This window comes from Lithobates pipiens, unplaced genomic scaffold (genome assembly GCF_037356315.1).
Source record: "Lithobates pipiens isolate NorthernLeopardFrog02 unplaced genomic scaffold, aLitPip1_a1.2 Scaffold_10, whole genome shotgun sequence".
NCBI classification, from domain to species: domain Eukaryota; kingdom Metazoa; phylum Chordata; class Amphibia; order Anura; family Ranidae; genus Lithobates; species Lithobates pipiens.
In genome coordinates this window covers 79,579,691-79,599,865 of record NW_027507686.1, presented here as the reverse complement: position 1 = coordinate 79,599,865, position 20,175 = coordinate 79,579,691, and the positions used below count along the sequence as shown (strand labels likewise).

The window sequence follows — 20,175 nt, the reverse complement described above, 5'->3', positions numbered from 1 at the left end:
TTATTACTAGGGGCTATAGCTACTGACAATAATCTCATGTTGAAAATCCAAGATACTGGTTGCACCCAATTAATTTGGTCTGCCCAAAGATCATTCAAATCTTGGCTGGTACTTGCTGAAACGGACAAGATTCAAGCCACCTATGGCTGACTTTAGTGTTCTCGAGTTGAGTATTGGGCTATTGGCTTTGCATTGGACTTGATGACTATCAGAGCAAGGGGAAGAAGAGACTGCGGGGTCGGACTTGCAGCCTAGAGAGAAATATGTGGGAGTGAAGAATCAAAAAAAGTTGAATTGCTTTTTGTGGCCTCCTGAACCTAAACAAGCTTTTAAACCTCGCAGTGTGAAGGCAGTCTTAGCCCTTGTACACACGGTCGGAGATTCCGACAACCAAATCCGTCTGAGTAATTCCGACGGATTAATTCCGGAACAGGTCCGGAAGTGATGTTGCATACACACGGTCGGACTAAGTTGTCAGAAAATCCGATTGTACATAACGTGATGACGTTATTTTGTTACAACGGGACTACGTTCAGGCTAGTAGCCAATAGCTTTGGCCTAGGAATTTGATCTGCGCATGCATGGCACTTTGTAGGCTACACAAGATCGGAGTATGTTCGATAGGAGCATTTTGTCTGAATTTTACCGGCAAGTTGAAAAACTTGGTCCGTCGGATACTCCGACAGAAACAGTCCGATGCAGACCACACACAGTCGGAATATCCGACAAAACAATCCGATAGGAAACATTCCGACTGAATCTCCGACCGTGTGTACAAGGGCTTACTGTTAAGCCTCATGCACACTGGATATTTTGCTAACTTTCCTAGACTCCTTTCCCTGGGCAGCAGGGTTTTGTCAAAAAAATGTTTGACGCTTATAAACTCATGTAACACTTTTAGGAACATTTAGGTGTCAAGCACTTGGGTGTTAATTCATTTAATTGACCAGAATAATAATTTATTATGGCCACTGAAATGAATTAACGCTCAAGCGCTAAATGCACTTAGATGCAGATATATGCGTTTACCAGCAATTAGGTGTGTCAGGCATTTTTTCTGCCAAAACTCTGCTGCTCTTGGATGCACTGGCTGTGATTTTCTTCTGCCTCTAAACACCTACTCTATGTTTGCATGGACACATAGGCTAACATGCAGAAGCATTTAGAGGCAAAAGAAAAAATGCCAAACACCCCCAGGAGCAGCAGATAAAACATTCAGTGTGCATGAAGCCTAATGCTGCGTACACATGAGCGGAATGTCCAACAGAAAAAGTCAGAAGGAAGCTTTTCATCATATATTCCGATTGTGTGTATGCCCCATTGGACTTTCTACTTAGAAAATTCTGATGGACCTAGAAATGGAACATGTTCTAAATATTTCCGAACCAATTCCTATTGGGAAAACCGCTCGTCTGTATGCTGTTCCGAAGTACCAAAAACTACGCATGCTCTGAAGCATTTACGAGCAAGCTTTTAGTGTGGTAAAACTAGCGTTCATAATGGAGCTAGCACATTCCTCACGCAGCAAATTCTGTGATCTTTTAATCAATAATATTGTATTTTTTTTAAATCACGATATCCATAAAAATTTTTACAATTATTTTTTATAGTCATCTTTTATTTCAGCAAGATCTCCTTTTTTTTGGATTATTGAAAAATTATTTTCTAGTGATCTCCATATATAATTTTATTTTTTGTGTCAAGTTACCACAATAACATTATTATCTTGTATTTTTCATTAACCTCAAGGAGGTTGGTGTCCCTTGTTAATTTGACATTGTCTTTTAGAAATATACCTGCCTACTAGCAAACAAACTGTCCTATTTGAATAAAAACACATAGGTTGGAGAAACTTTTGGAATTTGGGGAGCCTTTTGGCCCCCAGGGCACACATCAAGTCTGCGGAAAAGAAAATTGGTAGCTTGAGGAGTCCATATCATTTGGAGCACAATCTGTTCCAGGAATCCCAGAGAGTAGGACCAGCAGCAGATGACATATCTGTCCCCAGGCTGTGATACTACACCAGCCTGCGTCTTCTGTCAGACCAGAATGAACCCAGGTCATCACTTTCTTTGCTTTTGCTGCAGCCTTCCCTCCACACTTCCCTGCAGCCTTCCTTGGAGCCTGTGCCTCTAGTGGTGGACTTGTTGCAGGATGAGGAGGAAGAGGATGGGCTTGCTCATATATGTGGCTGTTCTCAGTCAGTTGGGCCCTAAACCCCTTCTGAAGGGCCTCAAAATTAATTCCCTCACAGAGGAGGTGTTGGCCTTCCTCCAAAATCAGCAATCTAGTTGCTAGATAGCAGCCATAGGCCTTGTCAGCATTGGGGGGTGCTCCTGAGGACATCGCTTGCTTCCCTAATGAGGCCCAGTGCTGCCTCCTCCGTCATCGCCCCCTTCCTGGGCCTTTTGGTAGTAAGGCAGAGGGGAGGCAGCTGGGATTGGGTGAGGCTCCTGCTGGGCCTAGCCACCACCTGGGTGCCATTGGGCCCGTCGTCCTCCTGGCTGACACTGGGCACGGCCTTCTCCTGGCTGACACTGGGCACGGCCTCCTGCTGACTGAGCTTATTCTGTGTATAAAAAAGGGACAAAGATTTAGTTTTTGGTTCATCAATCATACACAATTTTCAGCTCATGACTTGCAAATGGAATTTTAAGAAATAGAAAAGACTATTATTCTGACCCCAGAATTTTTCATTCTTGTCCCAAAAATTTTTGGCCCCTACTGTCTATTGATATGTATAGATCACTTTTTTTACTTACTAAGCAGCAGGGCAACCACTTGGTATGAGAGCCAAAAGCTAATGGAGATCACTGGTGTTGCAGCATCTACTATAATGATTTCCAGCTTCTAGAGGGATCCTACAGTTTGTCAGGTATCTGTTTACTGCTCTATGAAAAACTGGATTTTGAAGATTTTGCAGTGCTGCATCAGTTTCAGAACAATATCAGAAACATACTATCATTTTTGTCAGGAATGAGAATTTCACCAGTGGATGACTAACCAGATTCCCAGGGAGGCGCCAGAGAGCAGCACAGGGGCTAACACTGTGGAGGCGTTTTTTCCCCAGTAGGGGAAAGGATCTGGTGAGCGCAATATAATTTAATTTCACCAAAGCGCAGCAGGGATTTTTTTTGGATACTTGCACAAGTCACCATTTGGAAATGAAATACTGGTTGTGAACTGTTTTGCATATCACAAAGCATTTGCCAGCATTCTACATTCATAGGAAAAAAGACTGGAGGATTTGAATTTTATTTTTCTTGGATCTTTCACTTGCTAATTTTAACAAAAAAATCTTTGGTTTCTGATATAATCACTAGGTACAAATGTTAATTAATGTCTTTGTAGCACTAAGGAATTTTCACATACACTTATATATTACACAACAGTACATATATTTTTTATTTTTTTGCACTCTTGGAAGTTATAGCAGCACGAGGCCCCTGCTATTGGGCACGGACACTACATTTTCATAAATTTTTATAATAATCTTTTTCGCTAAATGCACCGACAAGTAGCAATTTCATAAATGAGTAATGAGTTTTGTGAATTTATATATATAACAAATTTAAAGGTATAGCGCCAACTCTACCCAATTTTCCTCTTATATCTCAATAAGCCCCATCCGGTTGGGGGGGGGGGGGGGGGGCATACTAAGTAGAGGCAGCTCTTACCCTATATTATTTTAGCATCATTCCAATACCATTCCATAGCGCAATCTCATCCTTCTTTCTTTCAGATTGAAAAAAGACACAAGTCCATCCAATTCAACCACAAAAAAATAATATCATACAATCCCATATACCCAATTTTATACCCACAGTTGATCCAGAGGAAGGCAAAAAACCCCAGCAGAGCATGATCCAATTTGCTAAAGCAGGGGAAAAAATTCCTTCCTGATCCCCCGAGAGGCAATCAGTTTTTCCCCGGATCAACTTTACCTATAAATGTCAGTACCCAGTTATATTATGTACACTTAGGAAATAATCCAGGCCCTTCTTAAAGCAATCCACTGAGCTGGCCAGAACCACCTCTGCAGGGAGTCTTGTCCACATTTTCACAGCTCTTACTGTGAAGAACCCTTTTCATATTTGGAGATGAAATATCTTTTCCTCTGGACGTAAAGAGTGCCCCCTTGTCCTCTTTGTTGACTGTAAAGTGAATAACTTGACACCAAGTTCACTATATGGACCCCTTATATATTTGTACATGTTGATCATATCCCCCCTTAATCTCCTCTTATCAAGAGTGAATAAATTCAGTTCCTCTAATGTGTCTGATGTGCCGAACCCGAGCCCCCCGGCAGACAACATACAGTTCGGCACTTCAGGTTGTTGTTACAGATTGGCCTCTCTGTCCTTCTAAGAATTGAGTCCCCCTACCACCAGAATCTGTCTTTCCTTTCCCGCTCCCCCCCCACTCTCACTGGAGGAGTTCTTCCCCTGGCAGCTAGGAGAATCCCTCAGCTCCAGCAGTGCTGGTCCCTGACTGGGATCACCAATGTCACTCAATGGAGCGTACTTATTGGGATGCTCCAGTCCTGGATCGGCCTCCCTGGCACTTGCCCCTCTACCCTTCCTGACTGTCACTTATCTACTCTCTGCTAGTGCCTGCACCTCTTTGTCTCCACCACGTCTGTGCTGGCCCCTGCCGTGTACATTCCTGGCTCTCATTTAGGGTGGAGGGTCCTCTCAGTGCTGACAGTTGCTTCCCCAGATTCAGAACCTGGGCTTCCAGGGAAACAATGTGCTTACATTTTGTACAGCAGTATTCGCTGTCAAGGAACGCATACATGCCATACGCATACAATGCATACATGCATTCTTGACAGTCGGACTTTGGTGTGATCGTGTGTATGCAAGACAGTTTGAGCAGAATTCCGTTGGAAAAACCTTCAGAGTTTATTCCGACAGGAAAACCATACAGGGCATTAGGGAACATTTTTTCTTTTCCTGTAGTTACGTTTTAAAGGTATGAAAACTATTTCTTTTTTTAAGAAAAGGAATATGATTCTGCAGACATAGTTGGAGTGATTGATAAATGTGGACAAATTAGTCCAATGATTGAGCAAAGGGAATCATGGGATAGGAGCTCAGATAAGAACACTTGGAGTAAAATGCAAACACAATCTCAAATCTCATGAAATAACATTTGTGACTCGATTCAATACAAAATATAGGTCAATTAATAAAATGAACCTTGTAAAAATGGTCCAAAATGTTAATGCAATGCCACTGCCTTGGGCTCTCCGTGTGTGTTCCGAGGTAGATTATGGGTCTGTAGGGGGGGGGGGGGGGGGAGGGGGTCTGTGCACTGTAGGGGGGGGGGGGGGTCTGCGCACTGTGGGAGGGTTCTTTACTGTGGGGAGTCTGCACTGTAGTGAGGTCTGTACTGTAGAGGCAGTCTAAACTGTAGAGGGGTCCTGCGCTGTAGATGTGGTCTGCACTGTAGGGGGAGGGCTCTGTACTGTAGGGGAGGATACTTTACTTTAGGGGGGTCTGCACTGTAGGGGGGTTTGTACTGGAGGAGGGATTTGTACTGTAGGGTAGGATTCTGTACTGTAGGGGGGTCTGCACTGTAGGGGAGGATACTGTACTGTAGGGTTGGATTCTACAGGGGAGGATTCTGTACTGTGAGGGGGGGGGTGTACTGTAGGGGAGGATTCTGTACTATAGGGGGGATTTGCACTGTAGGGGGTAGAGGTCTGTACTGTAGGGGTGAGGGGTCTGTACTGTAGGGGGGTTTGCACTGTAGGGTGGAGGGGTCTGTACTGTAGGAGGGTCTGCCTAACATGCAGGGGGTCCAGAGCTGGGAGGGGCTGTGTAATGTAAAGGGGTGCAGTGTAATGTAAAGGGGTCCAGAGGTACAAGGGCTGTGTAATGTAAAGGGATCCAGAGGTTCAGGGTGCTGTCTAATGTAAAGGGGTCCATAGGTACAATGGCTGTGTAATGTAAAGGGGTCCATAGGTACAAGGGTTGTGTAATGTAAAGGGGTCAGGAGGTTCAGGGTGCTGTGTTATGTAAAGGGGTCCAGAGGTACAAGGGCTGTGTAATGTAAAGGGGTCCAGAGATGCAGGGTGCTGTGTAATGTAAAGAGGTCCTTAGGTGCAAGGTCTTGTGTAATGTAAAGGGGTCCAGAGGTGCTGTGTAATGTAAAGGGGTCCAGAGGTGCAGTTGTGGAGAGGGGGTACACAGTAGTGACAAAACGATATTAAAGGATGCAGAGGTATGCAGGGGGCACAGTGGGGTGTTTTTACATTTTAAGGTGGGGGGGTGCCAGATATAGGACCTGACACGGGTGCCAAATGCTCTAGGTACGCCCCTGCTTTTTGGACAGAGGTTACAGCTTTCATCTCTACCAATTTTGATCTTCCCAATGTATGTAGTCCCAAGTGGTGCCTGCTGGGTATATTTGAGGATGCAGAGCTCTCTGCTGGGGCGAAATGATTTCTCAGGCTGTTACTCTATTATGCCAGGAAAACTATTGCTTTGTATTGCATATGCTCTGATAGCCTTCATATCGGCATGTAGAAAAAATGGATTAACCAGAACCTGCCGCTTTACAAGCTGACATATGAGAAGAGGGAGTGTCCAGTGAAATTATTTAAGGTTTGGGGTCCCTAGCTAGAATCACATGATACTAGTGATTCCCTTCTTCACTTAATATTTGACTCCCCACTTTAATTTGCCCCTGCATTCCACTGCTGTGCAGACTAATTGTTAGATCATGACTATGTTTCTATGTAATGATGGACCGATGGTAAAGTGTGCTAGGCCAATTAGAGGTAATGAGGTATTTGCTTTCCTCTGTACAAGATGATAGTGCTGGTGAACAAACGGAGTTCAAAGATAATATTTTAACTGTTGTCATGTACCTTACGGTTTATGGCAGTTCTTCATTTTTTGTTTTCATCTTGTGTTAGAGAAATATATTATAAATATTGAATTTAATCCATTTTGGAATAAGGCTGTAACATAACAAAATGTGAAACAAAAGAAAGCACTGTGAATACTTTCTGGATACACTGTGTATCCAGAAAGTATTCACAGCGCTTCATTTTTTCCACATTTTGTTATGTTACAGCCTTATTCCAAAATGGATTACATTCAATATTTTCTTCAAAATTCTACAAACAATACCCCATAATGACAATGTGAAAGTTTGTTTGAAATCTTTGCAAATTTATTAAAAATAAAAAAGGAAAAAAATCCCATACACATAAGTATTCACAACGTTTGCTCAATACTTTGTTGAAGTACCTTTGGCACCAATTATAGCCTCAAGTCTTTTTAAGTTTGATGCTACAAGTTTGGCACACCTATTTTTGGGCAGTTTCTCCCATTCTTCTTTGCAGGACCTCTCAAGCTCCATCAGGTTGGATGGGAAGCGTCAGTGCACAGCCATTTTCAGATCTCTCCAGAGATGTCCAATCAGGTTCAAGTGTGGGCTCTGGCTGGGCCACTCAAAGGCATTCACAGAGTTGTTCTGTAGCCACTCCTTTGTTATCTTGGCTGTGTACTTAGGGTCGTCTTCCTGTTGGAAGATGAACCTTTGCCCCAGTCTGGGATCCAGAGCGCTCTGGAGCATGTTTTCATCAAGGATGTCTCTGCTTTCATCTTTCCCTTGATCCTGTCTAGTCTCCCAGTTCCTGACGCTGAAAAACATCCCCACACCATGATGCTGCCACCACCATGCTTCACTGACGCTTGTCATTCAGGCCAAAGAGTTCAATCTTTGTTTCATCAGATCAGAGAATTTAATTTCTCATGGTCTGACAGTCTTTCAGGTGCCTTTTACTGAAAAGTGACTTCCGTCTGGCTACTCCAACATATAGGCCTAATTGGTGGAGTACTGCAGAGATGGTTGTTCTTCTGGAAGGTTCTCCTCTCTCCACAGAGAAATGCTGGAGCTCTGTCAGAATGACCATCAGGTTCTTGATCACCTCCCTGACTAAGGCCCTTCTCCCCCGATCACTCAGTTTGGCCAGGTGGCCCACTCCTGGTGGTTCCAAACTTATTCCATTTACAGGTGATGGAGGCCATTGTGCTCATTGGGACCTTCAATGCTGCAGAAAATTTTCTGTACCCTCCCCCAGATCTGTCTCTCAATACAATTCTATCTCGGAGGTATACAGACAATTCCTTGGACTCCATGGCTTGATTTGTGCTCTGACATGCACTGTTAACTGTGGGACCTTATAAAGATAGGTGTGTACCTTTCCAAATCATGTCCAATCAACTCACATTACCACAGGTGGACTCCAATCAAGTTGTAGAAACATCTCAAGGATGATCAGTGGAAACAGGATGCACCTGAGCTCAATTTTGAGTGTCATGGCAAAGGCTGTGAATACTTATATATGTGATTTTATTTCATTTTTTATTTAAATAAATTTACAAAGATTTTTAAACAACCTCCTTTCACGTTATCATTATGGGGTATTGTTTATGAAATTTTGAGGAAAATAATGAATTTATTTCATTTTGGAATAAGGCTGTAACATAACAAAATGTGGAAAAAATGAAGCGCTGTGAATACTTTCTGGATGCACTGTATGTGCATACATGTAATGTGATGATGACTATTGTCTCTCCTTTGATTTGTCATATTCCTTGATATTGCTCACGATTCCATACAGATACAAGTGATTGTATGCTATGTTTGGTGTACACAATTAGAAAAAAAAAAAAAAAACATACCCTGAACATTTTTTGTGCATGTTAAAGGCATTTTCCAAATTAAAATGAGAAAATAGGAAATAAAATATTTCTTACGTGTGAAGGTATTCCCCAATGTAAAAAGAGGAAATGACTAATGTTTATAACTAAACGTATAGCTTTATCAAAATATTATACAGCAATTTATTATATTTTGATAAAGCTAGAAATGATGTTCATTGTGCTGTAACCCCTCTGTATTACATATTGATTATTTGTTTTTTTTTGGGTGTGATTTACGTGGGGGTATTGGTCAAGTGCAGTGCGTTTCCAGTGAGCCAACGACAGTCAGAAACAATGTTTCACCAAAATAAAACTCAACAAAATTGCCCATGCTTGGGGTTCCATTCTGAGGCTGCGTACACACGGGCGGATTGTCTGCCCAACTTAGTCCGCTGAACCGTGTTTCAGCGGACAATCCGCTCGTGTGTGGGCTTCAGCTGACTTTTTCAGCAGACAGTCTGACGGACTTTGTCTTTCGGAATTTCCGTAATTTTGTCCGTCCAAACTTGGTTTCAGCGGACAGTCCGCTCGTGTGTAGGCAAGTTGGACGGACTAAGTATGGCGCATGCTCAGAAAGGATTTACACGGCCGAAGGTTGTATTGCAGTGTATTGGACGTCGTTTTTCTAGTCCCGTCGTACGTGCTGTACACGTCATCGCGCAAGTTTTCAGCGGACTGTCTGTTCATCGTGTGTGGTCAAGTCCGTTCATTCAAATGTTGGACGGACTGTCTGTCGGATTGTCTGACGAACTTAGTTGGGCAGACAATCCGCCCGTGTGTACGCGGCCTCAGTTCAAACAATATAATAAACAATAATTACCCTCCAGGCTCTCTTGCAGCAACGCTGCTTAGGCCTCAACCTAAAACTTTTGGTCCCTCAGACCGGGTCGCAGTACTTACTGTGCTCACATGCAATCTATGCACCTCTCTCATGTACCCTCTACAGATCACATGCAGCTCCCTGCTGCCCAGGGCCCACTCCCTGACTTGGGCAAGGGTCCTCCTGTATCCTATCCTAGGTGGAGCATACCTGTCCCCTTGATGAAGCCCTGAATTATGCCCAGGTCTATGATTGTAAGGGGTGTGTACATCTGCATACACACCCTTCTGGTCTCCTGGAAATAAGATCAGAGGCTTCGTCACACCCAAAACTCTTTGAAGTCTCAGAACTCCAGAACCCAATCCGGGAATAATAAACACAGAGAAAACCGAAAGACCAGTTTTGTCCTCTCTGAACAGATCTCCTGGAGCTCCGCACTCTGCATTTGTGAGAACCCTGTGTGCTCTATACCTCTATTTACATGTGTGACAGGGTCTAGCACTGTCACAGAAACCACCTGGTTACTTGCATAGAATAATTATCTTTACTACCTGCTGGTGTTGTCCACCCTCTTGTACAGTATATATATATATATATATATATATATATATAATATATATAGTATATATTTAGACATTTATATAATAAATTATGTTTACCTGTCATTTATCATTATGCTTTGGTGGTTACAAAGCTGCTACTAAGAACTGTCATATTATATTGAGCAACAGGATGCTTTTAGAAATATAAATTTGTTTGAACATGAATTCTTAGAAGCTTGCTGCGTTGCCAGGATGATAAATAATTTCCCTGAAATGCATCCCTAACAATGTTGCACATCACAATGTTGATGGTGGTTGGGGAATGCTGACATAGCTGACAGAGATCACACAAGCAGGAAACTGGGGCTTATGTAAGAACTTTACATTCTGAGTGTACAGAGTACCCTGTTTCAAGTTGGGATTATTCTTGTTCCGGATGCCATGAGCAGCAAGACTGAGTAACAGCAGTATCTATTTGATGTCAGCATTACACTTGTATACTTGTAAGGGCAACAATTTTGGTTTTTAATGTTTTTATATTAACCACTTCAGCCCCGGACCAATAAACACCTTAAGGACCAGAGGTCTTTTTACAATTTCGCACTGCGCTGCTTTAACTGGTAATTGCGCGGTCATGCAATATTGCACCCAAACAAAATTTGCGTCCTTTTCTTCCCACAAATAGAGCTTTCTTTTGATGGTATTTGATTGCCTCTGCGATTTTTATTTTTTGCGATATAAATGGAAAAAGACCGAAAATTTCGAGAAAAAATTATATTTCTACATTTTGTTATAAGAAAAATCAAATAAACTCAATTTTAGTCATACATTTAGGGCAAAATTTATTCAGCCACATGTCTTTAGTAAAAAAAATGTCAATAAGCATATATATATATTGGTTTGCGCAAAAGTTATAGCGTCTACAAACTAGAGTACATTTTCTGGAATTTACACAGCTTTTAATTTACGACTGCCTATCTAATTTCTTGAGGTGCTAAAATGGCAGGGCAGTACAAACCCCCCCCAAATGACCCCATTTTGGAAAGTAGACACCCCAAGGAAGTTGTGGAGAGGCATATTGAGCCCATTGAATATTTTTTTTTTGTCCCAAGTGATTGAATAATGACACACAAAAAAAAAAAAGTTTACAAAAAGTTGTCACTAAATGATATATTGCTCACACATGCCATAGTTATATGTGGAATTGCACCCCAAAATATATTCTGCTGCTTCTCCTGAGTACGGGGATACCACATATGTGGGACTTTTTGGGAGTCTAGCCGCGTACGGCACCCCGAAAACCAATCACTGCCTTTAGGATTTCTAAGGGTGCAAATTTTTGATTTCACTCCTCACTACCTATCACAGTTTCGAAGGCCATAAAATGCCAAAATAGCACAAAACCCCCCCAAATGACCCCATTTTGGAAAGTAGACACCCCAAGCTATTTACAGAGAGGCATGTTGAGTCCATTAAATATTTTATATTTTGCCACAAGTTGCAGGAATTTAAAAAAAATATATTTTTTTGCACAAAGTTGTCACTAAATGATATATTGCTCACACATGCTATGGGCATAAGTCAAATTACACCCCAAAATAAATTCTGCTGCTTCTCCCAAGTACGGGGATACCACATGTGTCGGACTTTTTGGGAGCCTAGCCATGTATGGGACCCCGAAAACCCAAGCACTGCCTTCCGGATTTAAATATAAAATGCTACCAAAAAAACTTAGCGATCGCAGGGATCAGGCCTGACTCTGCGATCATTGCAGTTATGTGTTTAGTGTTTTGTAAGTGACAGTGATCAATCGATGCTGCACTTGGGTGGGCTGGGCGGAGGGGCAAAACGCAGGTGCCAGCAGGTATCTGGGCTGATCCCGCTAACAATGCGTTTTTTTGGAACCCTAAACTGCTGGGGACGCTAGTATAGATCTGATCAGATCAGATATTGATCTGTTCAGATTCTATACCACTACGGGAGGTTTATGCTTTGCGTGTGGGTGTTAGCGGTACTGGCACTAACCTAGCGCTGCCTGGGGAGACGCAGACCCTGACCCTAAAACCTAATTGATATCACCCGCCGGGTAATCAGGGGGTTAAACCTTTATTGGGTAATAAATGGTGGGTGCCCTGATGCTATAAAAAGCAAACTAACCAGAGTCACCGTAACACTTATACGGTGATCACTGGTGAAAGGGTTAACTAGGGGCAATCAGGGGGTTCAAATTTTTATTAGGTAGTATATGGGGGTCCCTGGCGTTATATAAAAACCTGAACCTAAATAACCAACTGGCTAATCAGCGTCACCAGTGACACTTATACTGTGATCGCTGGTGAAAGGGTTAACTAGGGGCAATCAGGGGGTTAAAACCATTATTGGGTAGTATATCGGGGTACCTAGCACTATAAAAACCTGGCGGTGAACCTAAAAAAATAACTAGCTACCTAGCGACACTAATGCAGCGATCAGAAAAATGATCGCTTAGTGACACTGGCAAAAGGGGGTGAAAGGGTTAACTAGGGCCAATCAGGGGGGTTAAAACCATTATTGGGTAGTATATCGGGGTACCTAGCGCTATAAAAACCTGGCGGTGAACCTAAAAAAATAACTAGCTACCTAGCGACACTAATGCAGCGATCAGAAAAATGATCGCTTAGTGACACTGGCAAAAGGGGGTGAAAGGGTTAACTAGGGGCAATGAGGGGGTTAAAACCATTATTGGGTAGTATATCGGGGTACCTAGCGCTATAAAAACCTGGCGGTGAACCTAAAAAAATAACTAGCTACCTAGCGACACTAATGCAGCGATCAGAAAAATGATTGCTTAGTGACACTGGCAAAAGGGGGTGAAAGGGTTAACTCTAGGGGCAATCAGGGGGTTAAAACCATTATTGGGTAGTATATCGGGGTACCTAGCACTATAAAAACCTGACGGTGAACCTAAAAAAAATAACTAGCTACCTAGCGACACTAATGCAGCGATCAGAAAAAAGATCGCTTAGTGACACTGGCAAAAGGGGGTGAAAGGGTTAACTCTAGGGGCAATCAGGGGGTTAAATCTTTATTGGGGGGTGATAGGGGGCTACCCTGGACCTAACACTAACTGCCCTGACAGTTTTTACTTTTACAACTGACACTGAATGCAGTGATCAGTAAATAAATGATCAATGCAATCAGTGACACTGTGACTGGGCGGGGGGCGATGGGGGGGGGGTTTGTGTGCCTGTGTGTACCTACATGTCAGTGTAGTGTTGGTGCACACTTACTTTTTGTCTTCTCCTCGTAGTCCGGTCAAAGAGACCGCCCCGAGGAGAATGACATCACTTCCTCCTTCCTGTGTATACAATACACAGTGGGAGGAAGCTTGTCATTGGCCAGGAGCGATCGAGAGGGGATGGCCAGAAACCAACGGCCATCCCCTCATCACAGATCACTCCTGCAGCGAACCGGACCGCCGTATCCAGCGGGAGGGGGTCCGATCGGACCTCCCACCCGCTGGAAGGCAGGCACGTACATGTACGTGCTTGTGCCTGCCTGTGCCATTGTAATGACGTACAATGGCAATACGGCGGTCCTTAAGTGGTTAAAAGAGAAAAAGAGGTAAAGGGCCGGGCAATGCTAGAACCAACCTAAACGTCAGACTTTATAGGCTTCAGCATGGGAGAAACAGACAAATTTGTATAAAAAATATAATGTTATTTGTAGATTTTAAAATCTACTAATAAAATAAAGGCTTTATCAGCCTAAATCATCCAGTGACTACTGTTGTATATACTGTAGCTCTATATAGGTGCCGGAAGACTGTAATCATTTTAAAGTAGCATTGTAGCACAATACACAATATGTACTTCCAGGAACCACATATGCCCGGTCATATCTGACATATTGTGTATTGTGTTGTGTGATGTTTTTCAGGGTTTTCTTTTATACTATGACTACAATTTTTATTACTGTGTAGCGTATGTAATATACATTTAACCAGTTTTGCTCCCAACGCAGTATGCTGACCTAGGCTAGCTAGTTACCTTTCGTAAGAGTTTCCAACCACCAGGGATATATACCAGATTACCTTTGAAGCTGTTGAATAAAATGGTTATAGTTGCCAATTTTTATGGCGCACAAAAATTATGCTATTTATCAAATCTATATATTTTCAGTAGAAAATACACTCACATTGATTTTCGTGCACACAAAGACAATATAATATCCATTTAGCATTTATCCATTTGCAAAATACAAAAGATTAAATTGTATTGAGTAAATAGATACTAAATATATCAAGTCTCAAAATTAGTTGCAAGTCTCAAAATTAGTTGCAAATGGGAAAACCATGGTACCGCAAATTGTCTATACAGTAAGCTTTAAAAGCCCTTAAAGCTTAGCAGCTGAATGTTGACAGTAAATGGTGGCCCTAGAATTATTACTCTCACTCTGGCATGTATGGCAGATCATAAAAATGTGATGCAGTTGTGTTTTTTTTTTACAAGCACGCATCTGACCCAATTTGCATTTGTATTTGCGTGCACATGGCAAAGTACACAAGCTTGACTGCTTGATTGTGGCCTGTGGAAGGTTGGTCCAGTTCTCCTCAATGGCTGTGCGAAGTTGCTGGATATTGGCAGGAACTGGAACATGCTGTCATATATGTTGATCCAGAGCATCCCAAACATGCTCAATGGGTGACATGCCCAGTGAGTATGCTGGCCATGCAAGAACTGGGATATTTTCAGCTTTCAGGAATTGTGTACAGATCCTTACAACATGGGGTCGTGCATTATCATGCTGCAACATGAGGTGATGGTCGTGGATGAATGGCACAACAATGAGCCTTAGGATCTCATCACGGTATCTCTGTGCATTCAAAATGCCATCAAAAAATGCACCTGTGTTCTTTGCCATAGCATATGCCTGCCCATACCATAACCCCACCGCCACCATGGGCCACTTAATCTAGAACGTTGACATCAGCAAACCGCTTACCCACACAACATCATACACACTGTCGGCCATCTGCCCTGTACAGTTAAAACCATGATTCATCCATGAAGAGAACACCTCTCCAAAATGCCAGGCTCCATCGAATGTTAGCATTTGCCCACTGAAGTCGGTTACGACGATGAACTGCAGTCAGGCCGAGACCCCGATGAGGACGACGAGCATGCAGATGAGCTTTCCTGAGACAGTTTCTGACAGTTTGTGCAGAAATTCTTTGGTTATGCAGGGAATGGAAGAGGAGCTAGCGCTGGCCATGATCACCTGCTGTGGGTGAGACAGCGGTGGCTCAGGCTTGTTAAATTACATAATGCTTTCTTCCTCTTAGCAACTGCTGGTGGGGTGGTGCGGTGCTGGTGAAAGTGAAAGTAGATGAAGGCTTATTTCCACTTCTCTGTAGCAGACAGGCGCCACGCAGGTTAGCGGCGGAACTGGTAAAATATTAATTTCATGTGCTGCTGTAGGGGGAGTGGGCCCTGGCTAGTCGGACCCCTAGGGACGCTCAGGCCCCTTACATGAGTACTGCCTGTACCCTCCTGATGATTTAAAGCCAAATGCTAACAAAAATAAAATCCTCTATCTCCTCTATCCACCTATAAGTATAAAGGAGAAGAACCCCATTGCAAAAGTCATCCTTTATCTTTCCCCTTCTGTCAGAATGTTCACTGTTAAGCCGGGTACACATGGACCAAATGTTGGCATGCCGGACATCAGCCGGTACAAAAAAAAGCCAACATTCGGCCTGTGTGTATATCGGTCTCTCTCCGACAGAAGCCGGCCGAACTTCTGTGGGACGTGCATGCTGGAAAACCAGCAGCAGGCCGATTCCCAATTTACACTCTCAGTCAATCACAGAGAGTGCTGATCGCAGTGTTCTGGTGGGGTGCATCCCCCTGTCAGAGTACAACAGCTCATCGTAGGAGATCGCTGCACTAATGACGAATTATTAGTAAAGTGTCACCGACTGGAGCTGACAGTTTTTTTCATTTAACCCACTGGGTTGTATGAAAAAAACTTGTAGTGTGTACCAGGCTCTAGGCTGGCTATTACACAATACAATGTGTAGGGGATTACATTAGTCTGATATAGACATGTTCGTTACATTACAAAGCGAAATCCAGAAAGGTTTTTTGTTATTCTGAGATTTGGATGTATCTGAATTTCTGAATTACAATAGTAACGAACTAATCACAAGCAAGGTATAAAAGTAAAATACGAGGTGGTATCAAAAAGTTTAGAGATTCGTTCTGTAACATGCCAACAGATGGCAGCACAAGGCTGCACACACAGTTACAGGGCGCCAAAACCTTCATAAGTCAGTGAGCCAAAAGACATTGTCCTGTGTACATCAGGAGCTGTGCAACTGGTGCTATTCTGACCACTTGAGTTACCACAAAATGATTAACTTATCGCATACGAAACAAAAAAAAAAAAAAATGTAAGTCATGCAGATCTCTAGTCTGTAGTCTAGACCGATTGAAGTATATATACAGAAAATCTGTAAAAGAACTAACTTAATTATATTTAGGATAAACTGATTTGTGCACAGCTTTTCCCTTTGGAAAAAGAGGGTACTTACTTTTTGCCAATCCCATCCTATGGTGTCACTGGGTTTAGCTGTTAATTCAAGAGACTAAAACAGTCATGTAACTATCAAAGGACCACGTATTTTTTGCCCCTCCATGTTTCTATTCCATTTTTGACCTCCAATCTTGCTCTCCCAGGACACACAACAGATAATATACACACATATGGCACTGCCGCAAACATCGGGATTCGATTTTACAGTTTTTTTTAAAAAGGTTATTCATAGTAAGACAAGAAATATACAGCTAAACTGTTTAGAATATTATTTGTTTTTACTATTTTGAGACAGTTTTCCTTTGATAAAAAAACATGAGATATCCATTACCTTTGCTGCTAAATTAAATTATTCTGAAAAAAACAAAGTATCATTCTTAGATACACAAAGTGGTTGCAATGATATGTACAGTTTTACCAACACATGTATCAGTCAATGTGACAATTGGTTGGAGATTCTGAATGCTGACTGATGTATGTAAAACATTCAGATACAGTCATACACAGCCACTGATTATATAATATGAGTGATTTAGATACAGCCTCTGGATTAGGCAGACCTGTCACAAACCTAGTTCCACAAGCAGTAGAACACTTAAGCACCCATACACACTATCAGGTTTTCTACTGATTTTTGTCTTCAGAGTTACCAAAACCATATAATATGAGCTCAAACCTTAAAGCGGTAGTAAAGCCGCTGAGTTTTTTTTTTCATACCTGCAAGGGACAAGGCATAATGAGCTAGTATGCACAGCATACTAGCTCATTATGAAATACTTACCTTATAACGAGGCCCCGACATTTCACCCGATGCACGCCGAGTGAGCTGACATGTTCCCTCCGCGTGTCTAAAGTAGTAGCCACTCACAGCGACGGAGCCGCGATATCGTCACTCCCGCGCACTTCTTCTCGGCAGGGTCCGGTGTCTGCCGGACTTTCAGCCGAGAATCCCCTGTGCGCATGCGCCACTGCAGTCAGCGGTGCATTGCGAGGGGAATATCTCCTAAACCGTACAGGTTTAGGAGATATTTTTTTTACCTACAGGTAAGCCTTATTATAGGCTTTCCTGTAGGTAAAAGTTGTAAAAAGGACTATACAACCGCTTTAAGAGTTTCAATTTGTATGCAATCAGGCAGGCCCTTACACTACATGGTTTTGGTAAATCTGAAGACAAATATCAGCAGAAAATCTCATAGTGTGTATGGGGCTTAACAAGAACAGGGTGTAGGGTATGGAGCTATAGAAAGAACAGTGAAAGAATTGATACACAGATGCTTAAGGCTGGGTTCACACTATTACAAATTGGATGAGGGTTTTCCCCGCATCCAATGCGCATGTCAGGAGACTGTGACGGGCTCTCTATGGGGCCCGCTCACACAGCTCCCTGACGGCTGCGGGGTGAATTGCACAGGAGTCCTGTGCATCTTCTGGTCCGTTTCAGGTACAAATTCAGCCAAAAATTCTGACCAAAATTGGATCTGAAACGGTGAACATGGACACACCGGATCCCTGCCTGGAGCCGCTCCGCACGGCAGTGTGAACCCAGCCTGAGTCAGACTTTAGACATAATGAGGTACACAGAAGCACAATCTTGCACTATACACAAAGTGAAAGTGTAACTTACACATTATAGTATGCAGGATAGGATATGAATTTTTGCCAGTACAGTACTATAGATGTTTATACTCTTAAAGCCGTAGTAAAGCCCTCTTTGGGATATTTACCTACAGGTAAGCCTATAATAAGGCTTACTTGTAGGTAAAATTAATATTTCCTAAACGTCCACCACCCTGATGTCACTAACGCATGCACTGTGAATTGCGGCATACCGTGCCATACCTTCATGTCGAGGGTTCCTGTGCGCATGAGTGATGTTATTGTGACAGCGCGCCGTTTGAAGGCCTTCATTCTAAGGTAAGTATATCATAATGTGCTAGTATGCGATGCAGGTTTTTTTTTTTTTTTTTTATTCTGTAACAGTTTACTACCGCTTTAACTTGCAGGTTAATTATCTAAAGCACAGTGTTTATACAAATCAAAATCCTTACTACCCATTTTATTTTCTGTAGGTGTCCGGCCATACAAATGCCACTTGTGCGACAAAGCTTTCACTCAGCGATGCTCACTGGAGTCACACTTGAAAAAAATACATGGAGTGCAACAGAATTATGCCTATAAGGAACGTAGGAACAAACTCTATGTTTGTGAGGACTGTGGATATACAGCAGACAGCCAGGAATCGCACCTCCATCACATCCAAAATGAGCACCCCAACAGTACCCTAATCCAGCGTGCCTCCAAAAAAATGTCCGTCACTCTACACGACGATGTTAGCCCCTTGCTACAAAGTAGTCATTTTATTTGAAAGCAGCAATTTTGGTCCACATAGACATAACCGAGCTTTGGTATCATTTCAATTAAACTGGTAGGTCATGGACATTATAATAACCAAGAACATTACAAGAGGGAAAATTACGGTACATGTCTATGGTAGATTACCAGTTATAAAAAAAAAAAAATAACCATTGCCTATCTTGTGTCTGAATGAGAAAAAACCCAACCAATTCTCTCTTAATGACATGAGATTAGACAAGAAAGCCCTGAAGTCATTAAAAAAAACATAACTATGTTACAGGGAAAGTGTATTACTACTGAGCACTTATTTTTTATCATCACTGCAGTATTTACTCTAAAGTCACTTGATGGGACTTTCCTATTAAATGCTTGTTTTTTTACATCTGTTTGTTATCTAATTAAATCTTATTTAAACCCAAAATCTCAGAGCCCCCCACACAAACACATTTTCATTCGATAATCCTACAAATAAAAATAAAAATAGCTTTTAGTGTAAAAAGTATGTGTAGAGCTGCACTGACCACTCATCTGAATACATAAAAATAAACAAATGAAATACATCTGTGTGAGGGGCCTGCTTGTCCTCATATTCCATAAAGGAGAACTCCTGCAAGTATCATAGAGGGGTATCAATTAAACACCGATCAGCCATAATTTTATGACCACTGACAGTGATACTACTCTGTAGTATAAAGTGAGGGTATACTAATGCGCAAACCAAATGAGTATGGATCAATGAGTGGCTGCCAACATGAATAAATGTTCCCACACAGTGACAATAAATAGGTAAGTAAATGATGTGGCGCTTACTCAATATATAGTGAATAAACTTCCAAAGTGCTAATGAAATAATATGTAATCCAATGCTAAATACGTGCAAATAGCATGCAATAGATGTACAAATTCAAAAAGAAACAAAAAAAAAAATCACAAAAACATTCATGAAGTGCTTGTGCAGAAAAAACTCAAAAACTCGCAAAAAAATAGTTTGTAAAGTGATGTAATTTTGTCATCCGTAGTGCAAAAAAAATGAGTTCTTTAAAGTGATAGACTTTCACATCCACGACAGTGGTGTGCCTCAGCCTCTCACCTCAAGTAAAGTCACGCTTCTATTATAGATGTCTTAGATATCCAAAGTAGCAAACTCGTTTTCCTTGGA

General features: G+C 42.1%; 1 protein-coding gene across 1 annotated transcript in view; it reads left to right on the top strand.

Moving 5' to 3' along the window:
- The window catches only part of OVOL1 (ovo like transcriptional repressor 1), a 65,320-nt gene extending 45,392 nt beyond the window's left edge, over nt 1–19,928 (top strand). The window contains exon 4 of the mRNA XM_077456117.1: nt 18,731–19,928. Within this exon, the coding sequence (XP_077312243.1) occupies nt 18,731–19,026 (296 nt within the window). The 3' untranslated portion in view covers nt 19,027–19,928. The remainder of the gene's footprint in view (nt 1–18,730) is intronic.
- Nucleotides 19,929–20,175: the final 247 nt, after the last annotated feature.